The sequence below is a fragment of the Gossypium hirsutum genome, chromosome D04, assembly GCF_007990345.1.
Source record: "Gossypium hirsutum isolate 1008001.06 chromosome D04, Gossypium_hirsutum_v2.1, whole genome shotgun sequence".
In the NCBI taxonomy this organism is placed as follows: domain Eukaryota; kingdom Viridiplantae; phylum Streptophyta; class Magnoliopsida; order Malvales; family Malvaceae; genus Gossypium; species Gossypium hirsutum.
This window is the reverse complement of record NC_053440.1, coordinates 31043297-31057556: the sequence shown is the minus strand read 5'-3', so window position 1 is coordinate 31057556 and position 14260 is coordinate 31043297. Positions and strand designations below refer to the sequence as shown.

The window sequence follows — 14260 nt, the reverse complement described above, 5'->3', positions numbered from 1 at the left end:
AGCGGTGTTTTTATAAAAAAATGCCACAAAAAATAATTTTACTTTAAAAAATAGTGCCCTTTTAGCATAGCAAAATAGTGTTGTTTTATTCCAAATGAAATAATTTTTTAGCGGCGTTTTTATAAAAAAACACCACAAAATATAATTATATAGCAAAGCAGTGTCGTTTTATTCCAAATGAAATAATTTTTTGCGGCGTTTTTCAAAAGGTTATAAAAACGCCATAAAAAATTATTTTCCTTTAAAAATAGCGTCATTTTATAAAATCCCCTCCCCAAAACAGTATCGTTTTATTCCAAATGAAATAATTTTTTGCAGCGTTTTTCAAAAGTTATAAAAACGCCACAAAAAATTATTTTCCTTTAAAAATAGCGTCATTTTATAAAATGGATAAAAGGGGTCCAAAATCAAAGAACCCAGAACCAGGAAACCAAGGAAACGATGAGAAAAAAAGCAAAAAGGGATTGGAAATTAAAGGGTACCGAGTGGAAGGGTTGTCAATAGGAGGGCATGAAACTTGCATTATTTTTCCCACTCTTATTCAACTCTGAAATATTCCTTGTTTTGTGCATAATCTGTTTTTTTTTTTTACACTTTTAGCTTAGTCAAAATGTTTCTAATATGTGCTTGAAGTTGTTGTGTATTCCAGGGGCTTTGGGATGTAGAGAGCGACAATGATGGCCAACAAGAAGGCTGCGTGTTGCGGGTTTATGTTAATGTGGCTTTTAGCAAGAAAACTGTTTGGAAAGGTTTGCCTTTGCTGAATGATGATGAATCTCTTGTTTATATAGTGTGCTCTTTTATCATTTATGTTAATGTGGCTTCGTGTGCTTTCCTCAGTATATCCCCTTGGTTTCTCAAATTTTTTTCCCTCTGTAAGGTTAAATGGTGGCATGCTTATTTTTCTTTAAATATTAAATGTGACGTTCTCTTACTGCACAGAAACTTAGTTTGGAACAATCTAGTTTTAGCCAGCAAGGAATGGAAGCCTCCATTAAGCGTTTGCTTGCAGAAAAGGAAGAATTGGCAATGGTAGTCTAATATATCATTGGTTATGAAGAAAGCTTTGTGTCTTTGGTAGTCTAATTGTGTTTGTTGGACCGTGCCTTTGATATTGCAGCAACTTACTAATTCACTATTGGAAATGGAGGAAGAAAAGGCAATACAGTGTGCTAGAGAGAAGGCTTCAATTGAAGCTATTGAAGAGAAAAGAAAGTTATACAATTCTCAGATAACATCGTTATCAGAAAAATTGTCTGAGGTAAGAGTCTCATGTTTATCATTGGAGATTTTAGAACTTTAATTGAATTATTGAAAGTGGCTTAATTTTTAATTTTGCAAGTTTTTGTTGATCAACAATTTATTTATTTTCTGTGTGTAGTATTTTTCTATATTTTTTTATCTTTCATCATGCTATCCCTTGCACCATAGTTAACAAATTGCTTGTGGAATTTGTGATTTTCCATATCTGTTTCGATCTCATTTTGTGTCTTTCATAACTGGAATTGTTATAATACTTCTTATCTTGTGTGGAAGACTGCAAAGGTCTCAGTCTCTATAATTCGTTATCTTATTTGATCAGGTGCTCTCACTTTGCCGATCCAATTTCTTTTTATGGTAATGTTTTTATAAGTTGTTTTGCTGCTGGAGATACATCTCAGTGGAAGTTGAGCTCTAGCATTTAGACTTGCATGACATGCATATACTAACTCTACTAGTTTGACTATTTATCCGTCTATTAATGTTTTTTGATATTCTATTTTTGCTGTTGGAGAATCTCATGGATTCTTTACATGTAAATATGATAGTGCTGTAAATCTCCTATTATTTAGCTATAATTGTTCCAGATTTGTATTTTGATTTGTAGTCATAGACTGAATTGTTGACTGTGACACGTTCCATGCATAAATTGCGTATTTTCTTAGCATTAGTTTTTAATGTTCACAGATGTGTAGATTATTTTCGATGGCAAGCTAGAGTTTTTGTTTAAAATATTTGAGGATGGATTTTGCACTGCTAACTTGATGCTTGATTGTAGGAGTCGTGAATTTCTATTGCAGGAAGGGCATACTGCCTTCGCAACAAAGGAAGAGGCAGACACTGAGTTTGTGGCTGAAGGCTTCAGTACAAGACCTTGCTTCTTGTGCAGCTAGTCGAGCCATGGCTGAAGCTGCAAAAAGCATCAGCCCTCCAAATACAGCATATCAATTTGAGGTTTCCTGTAGAGCCCTATCTGGTGATCGTTCACCACAGGCTCATCTTCTGAAGGTCTGTGTTAGTTCATATTTTCTATTTCTGTTTTACTTAATAAGGCACCTATATGGTCCTTTAAGATGAATGTCCATGTGAATGTTATTATTTCTCGTCCAAGTCTCTTCATTTGTGCCACAACTGATTTTCCTTTTTAATTTTTAGGTTACATCTCCAAGTGCTTTACCACAGATCTTTAAAAACGTAATGTCTGCTTCCATGTTAGTTGACATTGTTAAATGTGTCGCTACATTTTTCAGGTAAATGAAGTCTTTCTATGATCTCTACTACCTTGTTTTGCTTGATTGATGAGAAATTGTGTTGAATGAAAAATATTATCTATGCCTGTTACATACATGCAAGCTATGATTCATGTTGGCATATCTTGAAACTTAGAATAAAAATTTCAAAATGTTTGTATATGAGTTACTTGTTAATAAAGAAGGTCTATGAGCATGAATTTATTGATGCATGATTGTGAGACAAAGATTGATGCTACTTACACTCTTAGCAAAATTTGCCTTAGCAAGACCTTGTGTTGTGCATGAACATTACTCGGGACGAGCAATGATTTAAGTTTGGGGGTGTGTAAACTGAAAAATATATAGGATTTTTCCTATATAATTCATTACCTTTTTACTTAAATTTGTTGTTAAAACCAAATAATTATTTAATAAATTAATGAAATATGCGAAAATATGAAATTAGAACATAAAAATTATTAAAATGTGATTTTATACTTTATAATATAGTTTTCATGCATAAAATGGCTTATTTTATATTAATTTGAGCATATTATGTTTTTAAGCTATAAAGTGGGCCATGCATTATTAAATTAAATAATAAAATATAAATTTATATTTAATAATTAATTTTTAATATTTCATTAATAAATTGGGTTTTAATTAATTAAGTAAATTGATTAATTAAAGTGGTTAAATCATATCATTTGGTCCTCTAAACTATCTATTATTTTTGGACAAGGCTGAGAGTTTTCTTCTAATTGCAAAACCGTTCAAATTAGGGACCAAGTCAACCCAATTTTCAGCTGCACATGGATGTCATAAACCATTTTTTTTGTTTAATTATACAAAGTCCTTGAAGACTTAAAGAAATCGGAGATTTTCCCGAAGATTTGCTGATGACCGAGTCTTAGTCCTGAGTTGTTGTGGCACTCAAATTGACCAAAAATCAAGGAAAAATCAGCCACCTTTCCTCAATTCATGGCCGGCCACTCTTGGAGGAAGTTTCAAAGGATGGGCACTCCTATTTTTAGCAAACTAGCTTCCTTGCCTCACCTATAAATCAGAGCTCATTTCTCACTTTTTTAATCATCCCTCATCCCATCATCTTTCACTCATTCATCATTCTCTCAACTCTTTCAGTTGCCTTCCCCTTCATCATCTTTGCATAAGGATTTTAGCAATTAAGCCTCTTAAAGAACCCTTGGTCGGCCACCTTGGAGAGCCATCAGCAAAAGAGCAACGCAAAGAAGCGAAGGAGCCTCGTCAATCAGAGTCTTTGTTCTTGTTTACAACAATGATAGCTTAATTTTATTTAAGCTAGGATGATTATTTTGATTAAATAATATTTATTTGATTCATGCTTATAATGTTTCTGCCTCAATCGATCATGTTTTCAATTAAAATCAAGTATGTATTTCGTTCATACGTGATTGAAATGCACCTGAATTAGCTGAGCGATCCTAACCAGACTTCAGCTAATGGACGCATAATTGAAATGTGCATGCTCAATTTAGATCCTAACCCGATTGAATTGTAGGTTGCATAACAACTCTAACCAAGCTCTGTTATCTGCATAGTATTTAGATTTGTGTGATTAAATTTTTTCAAACCTAACACGTCCCTGTTACCTCACACGAATGCTAAGAAACCCTTAGTAAATAAGGATCAGTAAAATGCGTATTTACTAAGTAAAGGATTCCGAAAGGACCTAATGTGGTTTCCAAACTCATGAAAGATCGAGTTGCCATGGAATGTTTTTTCGATTGTTATTAAGCATGTTGATAATAAATTGAGTTTAATTAAAGTAATTGTCCTAGTTTATTTATGTTATAATTGTTGCAAATTGTGTTTAATTTTACTAAAATCTATTTCATTCATATAGTTTGCATACTTAGGATAATTTGCATTAGGGATCATTGCATTTAGTTTAATATATTTTAATCACCACTTCTCAACTATATTGTGTTTTTATTTACCAAATTGTTAATATAATTTTACAAATTAAGTGACTTAGCACAAATACAATCCCTGTGGAAACGATAACTCCATACTTACTTATTACTTGATAACTACTGTGTACACTTGCAGAAATCCTAGCGTTACAGTGTTACGGGGTATGAAGCAATTGGTTTAGGTTATGATAAGAGCGTTTCAGTGAGCTGCTGGTGCCTATGCTACATTTGCGAACCGTGACTTAAAATTGGAGCATTTGCAAGCTCTGGGTGGTAAATAATTCAGTGGAGTTAGGGGAACTGACCCCCACTGAGGCTGAGTATTGGCTCGAGTGAGTGGAGAAAATCCTTGAGCAAATGACATGTCTTGATTAGGAGAAACTAGGATGTGTTATGCCACTACTCACTTGCGAAGCCCATCACTAGTTGAACATTGTAAGGCAAGGGACTATCGCGGATCGTCTGACTTGGGTGTTCTTTTTGGCAATCTTTAAGAAGAAATTTTTGGGCAAGCAGTATTTAGAAGCTCGTAAACAAGAGTTCATCAGTTTGAAGCAGAGTGAACTATCAGTGGTTAAGTTCGAAGTAGAGGAGAGGAACCACTATCAGAGGTTTTTATTTGGTTTACACCACGTCATCCAACTGTATTTGGTGACTCACGACACTGCGAACTCCGATAAGCTAGTGGATAAAGCCAAAGCCATTGAAAACATCAAGGCACAGTGAGCTGAGAAGCAAGTTTCTAGGCGAGGATAAAAAATAGATCACAACTTGTGAGGTGTTGGAAAGAAGTTTAAACGAAGCTTCAAAAATGAACAGTCACGTTAAAAGGAAATTTAGGATCGTAAGGAGGGTTTGCACCAGTCTGTAAGCTGGGTGTACTGCAAGCTCTGCGAGAGGAAGCATCGTGGGGAGTGTCGCAAGAAAACTGGAGGCTATTTTAAGTGTGGTTCTAAGGAACACTTTATCAAGGATTGTCTAGAATGACAAAAGGGCTTACAAGTGCAAACTGTGACCCTTACTCAAATGTGAGTTGGTGTTCGTGGTTAAGGACGAGGCAAAGGTAGAGAGACTAGGCCAATTGGGCAGTGAACCTTAGCCCACACTATTGCAACCTAATAGGAAGAGTCTGAAGGTCTCGTACGAGTCTATTTTATGAGAGAGACACAATAGCAAAGTGCCACCGATGTTATAACAAGTACCTTCACTCTACAAACTATTCCCTTATTTTTGATTCCTATTCAACACACTCTAGTGAGTTGGGAATAGTAGTAGCGAATATAGAGAAAGGCGTGACTGTCACCAGTTCATTTAGGGATAGTGTGTTAGTCTATAGAGTGTACTGTAGGTGTCCACTAGAAGTACAATGACAAGTCTTCTATGCGAACCTGATGGAGTTTTCATTTTATGGGTTCGATATGATCCTTGTAATGGATTGGTTGACCAAACACAAGGCCAAGATCAACTTTTAGTTAAATAAAGGCGTTTTGCGAAGTAGGGAAGGCAACAAAGTAGTTGTGGTAGGTGAGCGAGCTCAGTGTAACTTGGTTTCAGCATTGAAGCAGAGAAGATACTGGAAAGGGGCGGCAAGTCCTATCGCACATTTGTGATGGGCACATAGGTTTTGGTGAAAGGTGTTTGTGAAGTGCAAACTATTCAAGATTTCCCAAATGTATTTCCTGATAAGCTACTAGGTTTATGATAGAGGGTCGCGCGCGGACCAATATCGAGTCGTCAAGTCACAGGAAATTCCTACGAAGGCTCTAAACAATCAGATCTGAAACGAAACAGAAAAAAATAAAAAATTAGATCTTTAAATTTCCAGATCTGAAATAAAATCCCCAAATCAGCAAAGAATCAAATTGAGACTCGAAATAAGTATTAATAAGGATTCTTGAGAATCAAGAACACGTAATTGAACCCCAAAGAAGACTCCAATCTGCCGAATCTATCAATTGAACACGAAACAGAAAATTAAAACGCAACAGATCACAACAACCCAAAAATTGAAATAGAATGAGGATAGGTTGTTTGGACGGCAAGATCAAAGGAAAGGGATGATTGAAGAACGTTTTCTTGCTGCCAAGAAGAGTGCTGATCGATTTCTTTAAGATTGAAGTTGGCTGGAAACACAATAAAAGAATTGAAATAAGTTAGATAAAGAAAACGGCACAAGCAGAATTTAAAAGAAAGAATGACCAGCAAGAAATAAAAGATAAAGTCCTAAGAAGCTTTGAAATCGAGAAATATTTTACAACTCCCTTAAAACGGCTCTAATCTCCCCTCCAATGAAGAACAATGGCAAGAAGAAGGCTGAAGATGGCTCTCACAATCAAAAAGATTGTTAAAACTACTTCTAAAGAAAACTCAAGAGAGAATTCTTGGAGAAAACTCAAAGAGAATTTCTACTCAAAAAAGTATGAAATTTTTAATGTAAAGTAATGTGTTTAAGGGTGACTGGCCAAGCCATATATATAGGCCTCCTAACTACTTTCCTAGCCCTACTAGGAAAACTTAAAAAAAAACCCTAATTTTGACTTTTAAAGGGGAATTTCGTCTAACGCCTTTAAATGGGTCTCTTGGACTGAATTTTTACATAGAAATTTATTCATAAAGTCTAAAAATTTAAATTAAGTATTTAAAGAATTAAATTGGGCCACTTTGACAATTTGGCCTGATTTTTAGCTAAGTCTAATTTAAACTTCTGGATTGGGCTTGGAACATCTTATTGGGCCTTGTCTTCAAGAACTTGGGCTTGTAATCCGTTCTCTCCCGAAATTGGCTTGTTAATGCTCGTAACTGATATCCAATGCGCCTTAGTTGCAAGATTCGGTTTCTTGGACCAAGATTTCCAAGATTTGAAATCTTGATTTTCTTGATTCTTGAAATTGCTCAAAACAGCAAAATTGGACCAAGATTCGGTTTCTTGATTTTCTTGAAAACAAGAAAGTGAATCTTGATTTTCTTTTTCCTTTGTATACGCATCTGAGGTCTTTGTGACTCGTATCATTCCCCCCTTCCTTAAAAAGATTCATCCTCGAATCTGAAAAATCAAATGGAGATAAGTCAACCACATTGAAAGTAGAACTTGTAGTCCAAACATAAGCATAACAAAACAAGTATAACGCATGCGAATGGACAGATTCAGATTACCATGCAAACCAGCTAATTTACTCGCCAATGCGTCATCAAATATTCGAAATAAAGATGGACATGTTTTAAGGCATTCAATCATCTCAAATTATTTCCACAAACCATGAATAAATCGCGAGTAATAAATCAAATGGTAAACGTAATCATCACAAGTAGGTATTTGAAAAGGTTCACACGGTTCACAGAGTTGCACAATCATGCCATGCAGTAATCAACGGTCTATAGATTCACTCACACATGCATTATCAAAAACAAGAATCTTTTTATCAACCATCAAAACAGATAGATCATCACTAAATAAAATAGGACAGTCAAGCACGTTTCGATCTAAGTATTTTACAAAAATTAAATCATCAACACAATCTTTGTCACTATCTGAGGAGTACAAAAGTATTTCAAAAGTTTCAAGCATCTTACCTTTATAAGCAGAAGAAGAAGGGTCGATTTTACCTTTTCCATTTAATACAAACCTTCGCTCATCGGGGGCATAGTGTAGTCGAAGCTCTGTTGTTGAGTTAACCTTTGTCAAATGGCACTCAAACTTCATGTACAACCACCTAAACTGTTTAAGGCATGAATATAAATTGAAAACAAATTTGGAAAATTTCGTTACCTTATTCACCAAAACAGATTTGCACAAATTCGGTGAGTTTACACAAGGCAAATCAAGAGAATAAGAACTCACGCTTCCTTTCGTAATGACTTTATCAACCATAATCGAAGAATAACAATTAATCGGATCAAAATGAGGGAATCTTTTAAGAATTAAGTCACCAAAAGTTTTATCAATAATTTTCAAATCTGCACGGGACTCAGTTGATAAAATTTCCTTACCTCGCTTACCTTCGGGCTCATTTAGTGTGATTTCATCTTTGCCTATGTTGATTGTATGAAAGCGTCTTTCATCGGAAAGGTATTGAGGTTGAAAGTTATCTTTCATATGTGGCCAATGGAAGTGTTCTATCCCATGCAAAGGTGGTAAACCTTTAGGGGCCTCACGAAAAACATCCTCATAATCCTACGAAAAACATTGAAACACATTAGGCAAATTTTCATTAATGTTAGATAAAGATAAATAATTTTGCCTAAACCTCACAAGGATACAAGACTGATCATTGAATAGGTCTCTCCGCACATCTTTTTTTGTTACAATTAAATTTTCACTCTATTTTTACCACTTGCAGATTCACTCACCTTTGGGCCATTTAAATTTTGACTTTTTTCACTACTAGCCTCTTTTCTCTCTGTCTTTTTTATTTGTCCTTTCTCCCTCACCCCCTCACAAAATTTCATCATTTTTAATTGATCTTTATATAGATCACTGGGATTCAAATGAGCAAGAGTGAATTTTTGGCCTTTAAACACAAGATAGTATCTATTAAGCTTGCCTTGGTGTGTAACATCACGATCAAATTGCCAAGGCCGTCCAAGGAGCAAGTGTGCCGCATGCATTGGGACAACATCACACCATACCTCATCCTCGTAATTCCCAAGCTTAAAAGTGATCAAGGACTGTTTTGTAACTTTAACTTCTGAGCATTCATTAAGCCACTGAAGGTGATACGGCTTAGGGTGCTCGATACAAGGTAACTTTAAGGAATCCACCAAATAGCTGCTAACTACATTCGAACAACTCCCACTATCAATAATAAGTGAACATAAGTTACCTTTTATAAAACACCTAGAATGGAAAATATTGGTCCTTTGGTTATCACAATCGTCTCCCATTTGGATGTTAAGGGTGCGGCAGACTACCATTTTTTTTTCCTCTTTTTTTTTGAAATACCTGTAAAACAAATACTCAACATTCAAAAGAAAAATTAGCAAACCTCACCGTTAGTCACTCAAAAAGAAAAATCAAATTCTCAATGAGATAGAATTCAGTCTTGTGAGTTCTTTAATAGAGTCTATATCAACCAATTAGAAAGTGTATGAACCGAAACTACCAAAGAGTCCTAATTTGCACTAAGATGCCAAAAACTGACGAGACACCAATTAATTTGTGTTGCACCGAGAAAGAATTGTGCACACCTTAAAATCATACTAACACAAGAAACAAGAAGGTGTTAGATAGTGTAAAGGAAGAATAAAGGCAAACAAATGAAAACCTACAGCTGAGAATCAATTAAAATTGCTGAAATCGAAAAACCCGAAAAACTGCAGAGTAACTTGACAACTTCGTTCGAGGTGTTCCCGATCTCCAAAAATCAAAAAATTAAATCTGGAATGTCCTTAAATATTTAATTTTTTATCTGGAAAGTTTGGGCACCAAAATCAACCCGCAGAAACTTTTTTTAAATTTTTATTGGATTTCATATTTTTCAATTTTTTTGACTTTTTTGACTGAATTTTTGTGGGAAATATTTTTTATATACAATCACAGTGCCAAAAATATGTATGTAAAATTTCAGATCAATCGGACAAATTTTACCCACTCAAATGAATTTTTTTCAAAAAAAATTTCTGGGTAAAACTGCTTTTTGTAGTTTAAAAAATAGAGATCAGTTTAGAAATCAACCAAGAACACCCAAAATGCCCAAAATCTGATACCAAATGATAGAGGGTTGCGCGCAGACCAAGATCGAGTCGTCAAGTCACGGGAAATTCCTACGAAGGCTCTAAACAATCAGATCTGAAACGAAACAGAAAAAATAAAAGATTAGATCTTTGAATTTCCAGATCTGAAATAAAATCCCCAAATTAGCAAAGAATCAAATTGAGACTCGAAATAAGTATTAATAAGGATTCTTGAGAATCAAGAACACGTAATTGAACCCCAAAGAAGACTCCAATCTGCCGAATCTATCAATTGAACACGAAACAGAAAATTAAAATGCAACAGATCACAACAACCCAAAAATTGAAATAGAATGAGGATAGGTTGTTTGGACGGCAAGATCAAAGGAAAAGGATGATTGAAGAACATTTTCTTGCTGCCAAGAAGAGTGCTGATCGATTTCTTTAAGGTTGAAGTTGGCTGGAAACACAATAAAAGAATTGAAATAAGTTAGATAAAGAAAACAGCACAAGCAGAATTTAAAAGAAAGAATGACCAGCAAGAAATAAAAGATAAAGTCCTAAGAAGCCTTGAAATCGAGAAGGATTTCACAACTCCCTTCAAACGGCTCTAATCTCCCCTCCAATGAAGAACAATGGCAAGAAGAAGGCTGAAGATGGCTCCCACAATCAAAAAGATTATTAAAACTACTTCTAAAGAAAACTCAAGAGAGAATTCTTGGAGAAAGCTCAAAGAGAATTTCTACTCAAAAAAATCTAAAATTTTTAATGTAAAGTAATGTGTTTAAGGGTGACTGGCCAAGCCATATATATATTCCTCCTAACTACTTTCCTAGCCCTACTAGGAAAACTTTAAAAAAACCCTAATTTTGACTTTTAAAGGGGAATTTCGTCCAATGCCTTTAAATGGGTCTCTTGGACTGAATTTTTACATAGAAATTTACTCATAAAGTCTAAAAATTTAAATTAAATATTTAAAGAATTAAATTGGGCCACTTTGACAATTTGGCCTGATTTTCAGCTAAGTCTAATTTAAACTTCTGGATTGGGCTTGGAACATCTTATTGGGCCTTGTCTTCAAGAACTTGGGCTTGTAATCCGTTCTCTCTCGAAATTGGCTTGTTAATGCTCGTAACTGATATCCAATGCGCCTTAGTTGCAAGATTCGGTTTCTTGGACCAAGATTTCCAAGATTTGAAATCTTGATTTTCTTAATTCTTGAAATTGCTCAAAACAGCAAAATTGGACCAAGATTCGGTTTCTTGATTTTCTTGAAAATAAGAAAGTGAATCTTGATTTTCTTTTTCCTTCGTATACACATCTGAGGTCTTTGTGACTCGTGTCAGTTTACCACCAGATCGCAAGGTGGAGTTTGCCATTGAGCTGTTTCCTTGCAGTTCGCCGGTGTTTATCACACCATATCGCATTGCACCCAAGGAGCTTAAGGAACTGAAAGTAGAACTCTAGGAGTTGTTGGATAAAGGTTTCATTTGACCTAGAATATCGTCTTGGGGTTCACCAATGTTGTTCGCGAAGAACAAGGATGGGAGTATGAGGATGTGCATCGATTACAGACAATTGAAAAAATTTATAGTCAAGAACAAGTATCCTTTACGGAGGACAGATGACTTGTTTGACCAGCTACAAGGAGCTACTGTGTTCTCAAAAATTGACTTGTGATACGATTACTACCAACTAAAGGTGAAGGAGTCTGATGTGTTAAAGAAGATATTCAGAACACGATATAGGCATTACGAGTCTGATTTGACCAACGCACTTGCTATTTTCATGGATGTGATGAATCGAGTGTTTCATGAATATTTGAATCGATGTGCGGTGGTGTTCATTGATGACATCTTGGTGTACTTGCGAACCAAAGAAGAGCACAACATGCAACTGTGAATAGTGCTACAGATTTTGCAAGAGCAACAACTATTCGCAAAGTGTAGTAATTGTGAGTTTTGGCTAAAAAAGTGACATTTTTGGGGAATGTGATTTCAGCTAAATGGGTACTGTGGACCCAAAGAAAATCAAAGCAATTGTGGGGTGGAAACCACCGAGAAGCATGACCGAAGTGCGAAGCTTTTTAAGGCTTGCAAGGTATTGTCGCCATTTTGTTAAGGCCACTTTTTTGAGTGGTTCTACACTATAGCAACGCACTCAACGAAGCTATTTCAAAAGAAAGAAGAGTTCGCATGGACTGAAGAGAGGCAGTGAAGCTTCGACAAGTTTAAGGAGATACTCACCAAAACACCAATGTTGACTTAACCCGAACTAAAAAAAAGAATTTGTGGTCTTCAATGATGCCTCTTACATGGGACTTGGATGCGTGCTAATGCAAGAATGGAAGATGATGGCTTATGCTTCGAGGAAATTGAAGATTAATAAGTTAAATTACCCTACCCACGATACGGAGCTAGCAGCAGTGGTGTTCACACTAAAGATTTGGCAACACTATCTTTATAGCGAGCAGTGTGTCATCTATACAGACCACAAAAGCCTCAAGTATTTGCTAACCCAACAAGAATTAAATCTACGACAAAGAAGGTGGATTGAGTTGCTAAAGGACTATGACTGCGTGATAGAATATCACTTAGGAAAGGCCAACGTGGTAGTTGATGCATTGAGAAGTAAGTCCATGAATGAACTATGAGCTATGTTTGCACAGTTAAGTGTGACCTACGATGGAGGACTACTCGAAAAATTGCAAGTAAGACCAACATTGTCACAAAAAAATTAAGGCGAAGCAAGGTTCTGATGAGGAATTGGGGAAGAGGGTTCGCCAAGTGGAACAATAAGTGCAAGGTGATTTTGCACTTAATGATGAGGGAGTGGTTTTTTTCCAAAAAAAAGGTTGTGTATGCTTAAAAAAAAAGAACTACGGCACATGATTCTTAGAGAAGCCCACAATAGCTCGTTTGTAATGCACCAAGGCAGCAATAAGATGTATCGCGATCTCCGCAAGCTCTATTGGTGGCCTAGTTTGAAGCGAGCTACCATGAGTATGTTGCGAGGTGTTTGGTTTGCTAAAAAGTCAAAGTTGAGAATCAATTTTCATCAGGATTACTTTAACCACTCAAAATCTCGAAGTGGAAGTGGGAAAGAATTACAATGGATTTTATGGTTGGTTTGCCATTGACCATGACTAAGAAGGATGCAGTTTGCGTGATTGTGGATTGCCTAACGAAGTGTTTTCACTTTTTAGTTGTTCGCACTGACAACTCATTGTAAAGGCTTGTCGAGATTTATGTTTCTAAGATAGTGCGGCTTAATGGAATGCCTATTTCCATAACATCTGACCGAGACCCAAGGTTCATATCGTAATTTTGGAAAATTTTGCAAGGAGATTTGGGTTCAAAACATTACTTTAGTACTTCTTATCATCCTCAGACAGATGGCCAGTCCGAATGAGTGGTGTCAAAAATAGTGGTTTTGGAACCCCAACTCTGATTTTTCAGTTTGTAAATATTAATTATTTAATATTTATGAGGTCATTAATGTCGTATTAAAATTTGGTTATAGAATTTTATCATTTAGATAGTTAATTAATTAAAAAGGACTAAATTGTAAAGGAGGTAAAAGTTAGTCACTATAGATTTTAAATAGTCAAGGGACCAAAATGGTGATTAAACCTTGGTTAAAAAGTCCAAGCAGTGGTGGCCATGGTTGACCCAATAGCTTTTGGGTTATTTGCTTATTAAGTCCTAATTAGTTTAGGGTTAAATTGAAACTAAGCTTGTTTTGTTAATTTTAAAATAATTGAAGGACTAATTGTGCAATTAAACCTTCCTTAAATGGTAATTATACCCTAGGCAATTATGGTAGACATTAATGGACATGTTTAAGTGAATTAGTAAATAATAAGTAAAAATAAAGATGTAAACTATCATCTTTTTCTTATCTTCATATTGCCAAAAATGAAAGCACCATTGTTGAGGGAGAGCAAGCTTCAGCCTAGCTAGGGTTTCCTATTAGGTATGTGTCTGATGCCTATTTTTTTGCAATTTTTATGTTTTTGAGCTCATATTAGCTTAATCTAGCGAACCCGAGGACTAATTTGTAAAACTATAAAATTTTTTAAATTATGCCATTGATGATTTTGTTATTCATGATTTTTTATGAAAGATTACTTTGTTGTTAGTT

The 14260-nt window shown here is 35.3% G+C and overlaps 1 protein-coding gene across 10 annotated transcripts; it reads left to right on the top strand.

Annotated features, from left to right (window-relative positions):
- Positions 1–349: 349 nt before the first annotated feature.
- Positions 350–6301, top strand: LOC107899212 (kinesin-like protein KIN-7O). Of its 10 annotated transcripts, none has more exons than XR_005912069.1 (7): positions 418–478; positions 650–749; positions 943–1032; positions 1121–1261; positions 2039–2268; positions 2416–2510; positions 3275–3983. XR_005912069.1 is itself a non-coding variant. In XM_041091251.1 (7 exons), the coding sequence occupies exons 2-5, from the start codon at positions 675–677 to the stop codon at positions 2151–2153; spliced, it is 399 nt and encodes a 132-aa protein (XP_040947185.1). In that variant the 5' UTR covers positions 418–478; positions 650–674; the 3' UTR covers positions 2154–2268; positions 2416–2510; positions 3275–3832. The 10 variants fall into 10 exon arrangements, 8 of the variants coding, with proteins under 8 accessions (XP_016680353.1, XP_040947184.1, XP_016680352.1 ...); XM_041091251.1 differs by having other exon boundaries at positions 2061–2268; positions 3275–3832; XM_016824864.2 differs by lacking the exon at positions 3275–3983 and having other exon boundaries at positions 350–478; positions 2061–2268; positions 2416–2672.
- The last annotated feature ends 7959 nt before the right edge of the window (positions 6302–14260 follow it).